Source organism: Silurus aristotelis (assembly GCF_946808225.1).
Source record: "Silurus aristotelis genome assembly, chromosome: 8".
NCBI classification, from domain to species: Eukaryota; Metazoa; Chordata; class Actinopteri; order Siluriformes; family Siluridae; genus Silurus; species Silurus aristotelis.
The window spans coordinates 11054149-11060148 of NC_139581.1; the positions used below are offsets into that span (position 1 = coordinate 11054149).

Genomic DNA, 6000 nt, shown 5'->3' on the forward strand with positions numbered 1-6000 from the left:
ACCACATAGCAATAAACAAGATGCCCCAACATTATTTAGGAATTAATTGTTTTACAGTGGAAAAAGCTGCCATTTGTTTACAGCCTGCAAAAGATCCTACAGCTAAAGGCTCAATTACAGAAAGCTCTGAAGTGATTTTATTAAATCAGTTTATAACCAAACCATCTCAAATAGAAGTAATCCAGCATGAATGAAGCTCATTTTGTTCTTCTGCCTTATGCAAGGTTACATGTAAAAAAAACAAGAAAAATTACAAAACCCATCAAACTTTTTTCAGCCTGTTGTGCATTCTGGGCAATGACCACTTCTGAGATACCCAAGTGTTTAAGATTTTAAAAAGTCCAGAGAAATATCTAATTTAAAGCATTTATTTCCAGATGTGAAAAAAATGTCAGAAAATTCAGAACATATTTCAACTGTAGTCTTTAAATATTTCCTTCTTTGTTGACCTCAAGCAGAGCAGTATGCATTTTCCATCATCATACAGTTAAGCATTTGAATATTAGTAATAATAGTGAACAAAATCCGAGAAGAAAAAAAAAAGAAAAAACATCTGGAAAAAGTGTCGACTTTGGGATGGGGGGGGAGGCATCTGGAACACCCATTTTTCTATTACAAAACCGTGCTGACTTATTTACGTTGACGTTAATGCATCAGTTATATTTTTAAGAGCTTAGCTGTTCAAAGGCAATGCTAAGAGACAGAAACAAGCACCAACATTCAATACACTGCAGAACAACAGGACATGTAATCCTGTCTGAGAAAATGAGAGATCCATGCTTAATAGCAGCCTATAATGTTACTAAACAAGAGTTCTATCTGTTATGGGAAAGAAAATGATTCTCTTAAAATTAAATGCTTATTAGATAGTAGTTATGCATACTGTAAACAGGAACATTTTATTCCTAATACGACTGAAAACTGATCTTCACAAGTTAACAGACAAGCACAGAGACTGAAGTTTAGCCAAGCGTGACCAGGGTTAAAATGTTGGACACTAACAGGTTGTTTGAAAAGGATGGGCTTATTCAAACATTGGGTGAGAGAGAGTGCACTAGTCACATAAAATGTACTCAAGCTGCAGAGTGTCAGCCTGATGACTCCCATCTGGCACATAATGACTTTCATAAGTGTAAACAGCACTCAAAGAGGAAACCTTAACATGTAAAAACTAAACTCTAATGAAGACCAGGATCAAAATGTGAAACTAAAGTTCTATGTTGAGGCACTCAGATCAGGCTGGATTTGGAAAATGTACTTTTTCTTTAAACCTCAACTGAAGATTGAATTACTTTTGGAAATATGCAAAAGACCCATGTGCCCAAAGTCTGTACAAAAAACCCCAAAAACAAACGTGTGAATGGAAAGAATTGATGTGAAGGTCAATTTGATTTTTAATAATGGAATAGTCTTCATTACAAATAGAATTATTTATTTATTTATTAATTTAGCTTCATTGAGCATTTTATCCTGGTAAGCGTGCAATTCATCCAGAGCCGATCCAGGCCCAGGGTGGGACTCCAGTCTGTCGTAGGGCACCATGCACACCCACATTCACACACTCTTTCTCACAAAGGAGAACCTAAGGTAGTTTTTCTTTACATGTATTAGTCCATTTGAAGAATCTGAAAAACGGGGCAAAATCGGTTCTTGGTTCCTCTGTTATTTTGCATCACATAAAAAAAAAAAAAAAAACCCAGAAAACCCGAGCACCCTGTAACAATGAGGCAGCAAGTCACCATGTAACATGGCAAATTTAGAAGCAAATTGAAAACTTAAATATTTGTTAAATAAAACAAATGTTATAAAATTACAAAATGAGAATATTTATAAATTACTATATTGAAACATATCTTGATTTAATAAACAAAATAAAAGTTTCCACAGTGCATTCCCCTGCTCTAATCTCATAATGCATTTCTAATTGCACTAATGCATTTTCCTACATTAATAACACAAACATTGATAGTCATTCCTTCTCATCAGTCATACTTTCTAATGTGTTTCACTATATTTTAACACTTTACAACAAGGCCAGTTATAAAAGTCATGCATTTCTTATTCTGTCATTTAAAGATTAAAAGAAAGTAGTATGAAAGTGCATGTTGAATTGAACAGAAGGATTGTACCCATCGGATTAAAGCAGAGTTGCCCCAACTTCTTCCAATTAGGGGCAAAAACAATCACAATTGGTAAGGCCATGGGGCAAAAATAAATGTTACATTGTACCAAATAGTATATTAAAATTAAAGTTGCCATGGTTTCTCTCATTCATTATTTTATAATATTAAAAATAAATAAACAGAAATTACACTGTAATCTGCTTAACTAATGCAGTTTCATTTTCAAAGTTCTAGTTAAGTGAACCTTTTAGTACAACTAGAAGCAATCCAATTTAATGTACAATATAGTATATAGGTTTAAAGTCTCCAGTTTAAAGTAAGCACTGAAAATCTCTTATTTTTGATTAAATATGCTTAAAAGATATGCTTAAAAGTGCATTTCCCGGAGTTTAAACCGATAAAAAAAAGAAAAGCCGGGTGATTTAAGGGATGTTAAGCACACTGGAGCAATTAAAGGGGAATATTCAGTGTGAGAGACGTTTGATTCCTCATGGTTTCATATAATTACAGACTAGGAGAAATTTAAGTGCAAAGCCAAAACCCAAAAGTGTACTGTACATTGCCATAGCTCTTGATTGGCCATTCCTATGTTTAACTCCTTGCTGTTAGAAACATTTTCCATTTTAAATAGCTCCCTAAACAAGAGTTTCAAATTTTTCCCCTAGGGAGTGCTTATTCACACTGTAGCAAACTAAGTATAAAGGGCAGAGCTTTTAGTCAGGCTTTAAAAAAAATTTTAAATAAAAAACCCAGAAGAGAAAGACGAGAAGGAGGAAAAACATTTTAATCCTATAAATGCTTGGGTATTAGACAAAAAGCTACTGTGGCAGTCCAAATTCTCACCTCTGATGTGCCTTCTTTACTGTTCAACAGAGCACATGTGCAAGACTGTAAGATGTTATTAAAGATTAGTCAGGGAAGGAATTTGAAACATTCATTAAGTTAAGTAGCTGTAATGGATCATAATCATTTGGACCACCTGTAGTGTGGATAATGTTAAACGTCCTGTCACTGTCTGGCTGCATCATTGACTATCCAGTAGCCAAAAAACCTATTCGTATAACTGCTGTTTTGACAGGCAGATTTCAAAAAAGGCATACAAATCCCCACATTTGAACATTTCTAGTCTGTAATGACAAGACACAAATTAAAGGAATGAAGCAACAATGCTGCTTTTTGGTGTTGGGTCACCACAAGTCACTACAGTAACTTCAGGGAACCTTGACAGGGATTTGAGATAATCTCTAGAGTGGTACTAAAGGGAAAAGTTACTCCCATGGATTAGTGTTTTGATAATGATGGTGGAGAGCGGTGTCCAATATGTTGCTTCTAAATCATCCATATGCATTCGGTAGGATAGATGCAATTGATCCAGAGACTGCAAAGGCTACAGTATAGGATTTACACCATTTTCATACTCATCAAAATATTTAGTGAGCTTTCACAGTTTGTGAATGGGTGGAGTCATAAAAAAGACTAAAAAGAGAGTTGGCACTGTTACACTGATTTGCAGTAACTTCACACTAAAAGGAACAAGGGGACCCAAACCATACCCGCCGCGGTGCCCCCCCAAAAAAAGCACCCTACCGGTCTTCCATGTGACACACCCAAGCATATAGTGTGCATTTCACCCCCTAGTACTTACTGTGTTGGGTACATATGGTAAGCCATAATATTTCTGTTGCATCTCTATCAGGATATCTGTAGTTGATAGTTTTTGCGGTTTGCCGTGATAAACCTGGTCCAAAGCTGCATAGAAAACCTGTAATACAGATTTAATGCAAGTGTGTTAAATAGTTTCATTATTAAATGCATAATGTCCTGTGTTTAGCATGATGTGTCAACAGTACCTGAAGTTGAGTGTCGGCAGCACCGCAGACTTTCTTAGATTCGCAAAGTCGTGCCACCATGCTTTCAGGCAAAGGCTAGGAAAAAAAATCCCAGGAACTCTGTTATACATAAGCATAAACACAAATCATTAGAAATACTGCATGTGCAATAAAAACCCTTATTACCTGTCCTGTTTGATAGTGGCGAGCAAACTGGTTGATCACACGATAATCAGTGGCAAAGTATTCCATTAGTATAGACGGCACCTCAGCGAAATCAGTGGCACACCGTGTTCCTGCAAAAGTCCAAAAGAAGCAACATTCTTTTACAAATGTGATTACACATGGCACATACAAACCTCAACAAGAATTAGTCTTAATCACAGTTGAGTATAGGTGGATGGCATGTTTTAATGAGTGTAAATAGCAAAAGGAGTGCACTGACCACAATGTGATTGTTAAATGAAAAGAAGGGCTTTGTAGGACAGTTTTATTCATTTTGGTAGTTCAATTTATTTATTTTTTTATACGTTTTAGCATTCTGTTAATATTCGCATGTACGCTGATCTTGAGAATTTAACAACTTTTGATGATGTCATGAGCTTCTTTTTAATTCGTTAAGACTGCACAATGTAAAAAAGCATTTTCAGTCCAAAGAATAATATTAAAGCATATATATATATATATATATATATATATATATATAGAGAGAGAGAGAGAGAGAGAGAGAGAGAGAGAGAGAGAGAGAGAGAGAGAGAGAGAGAGAGAGAGAGAGAGAGAGAAAAAAAGAAAAGAAAAAACACAATGGAATCTAGGCTCTGTGTATTTTTAAATGTAGGATTAATTACATTTTAATTTATTCTGATTTAAAAAAAAAAATAAAATAAAATAACCTAGCTCCAGTTTACATAACTCTTTAGTGGGGATGTTTGAGCGAAAAAAAAATTCAACCTGATTTATAAAATTTTCAGTTAACACAAAAAGGATTGCAAAAAAAATAAATAAATAAAAAATCTATTTGACCACCATTTCTGTGTTAAACTAGTTTAGTTCCAGCAACCATGTATTAAGTCCCTCTATTGCAGTTTCACTAAAGTGCATTTCAGGGTATATTTGGGCTTGTTTTATACATATGATATTAGTGACTAGGAGGAAGGAGTTTGTTTCAAGTTGAATCCATATTTGTTCTTAAATCACCACTCAATTTGATAGAACAGTTTCACATATCAGAAGCAGATTTGTTAACGTCACCATGTGTGCTTGACTGTGAACTCGATTCTATAAAACTCGACGAATATGCCAATGTGTTACAGGTCACCCACAATTCATTTTGAACATGCTGGGAATATTTTTATTTGTAGATAATTTACATAAAGAGTTAACAATGAGGTATATTTTCTTTAAGCAAAGAAATTACTGATGATGCAAGCTTCTATATCTTTGAATTGTATTGTAAAACATATTTTTGGCTGCATTTTCCTCTTAGTAAATAATAGATTTTTTGTTTTTATAGCAGAACCATATACAAGTTAAATAAACCAAACAGATGTTTAGGAGCAGACTATGGGTGACTGTAGGTATTTTACCCGTCACGTGCTGGTAGTGTGTGCGTGCGAGCATCGAGTGCATGGCGTGACCCATTTCATGGAAGAGGTTCTCCATCATGGCTGGTGTAAGGAGTGTAGGTGCACTCTTGGTGGGGTGTGGGAGGTTCAACATCAGCACCACCACTGGCAACTGGTACTGCCCATTGTCCAGCTGCCGACCTCCACGGATAGTGAAATGGCAGTCCTGGGAATACATAAATGATATGGCCAGGATTTTACAAGCACATAACACAAGCTAGAATATGAACATTTAAAGTAATCTTTTATGTCTGTAGCAGTTTGTGCCAACTATAATAGGCTGAGATGACTGAAATGTGGGGCTTAACATTTGTACATCACACAATAAGATACATGTCACATATGTCAGTGAAGTGAATGTTTTGTTCGGTTTGTTATAGCCTGAATGTATATGACACATGAGAAGTAGAGTGTATGTAAATA

The 6000-nt window shown here is 35.3% G+C and overlaps 1 protein-coding gene across 1 annotated transcript in view; it reads right to left on the reverse strand.

Moving 5' to 3' along the window:
• mipepa (mitochondrial intermediate peptidase a) overlaps positions 1-6000 on the reverse strand; it is a 23638-nt gene that overhangs the window by 7751 nt on the left and 9887 nt on the right. Inside the window, exons 13-16 of the mRNA XM_083548383.1 lie at positions 5539-5743; positions 4139-4248; positions 3974-4048; positions 3769-3885 (exon numbers count right to left, since the gene is read on the reverse strand). Coding sequence (XP_083404509.1) covers positions 3769-3885; positions 3974-4048; positions 4139-4248; positions 5539-5743 — 507 coding nt within the window. The remainder of the gene's footprint in view (positions 1-3768; positions 3886-3973; positions 4049-4138; positions 4249-5538; positions 5744-6000) is intronic.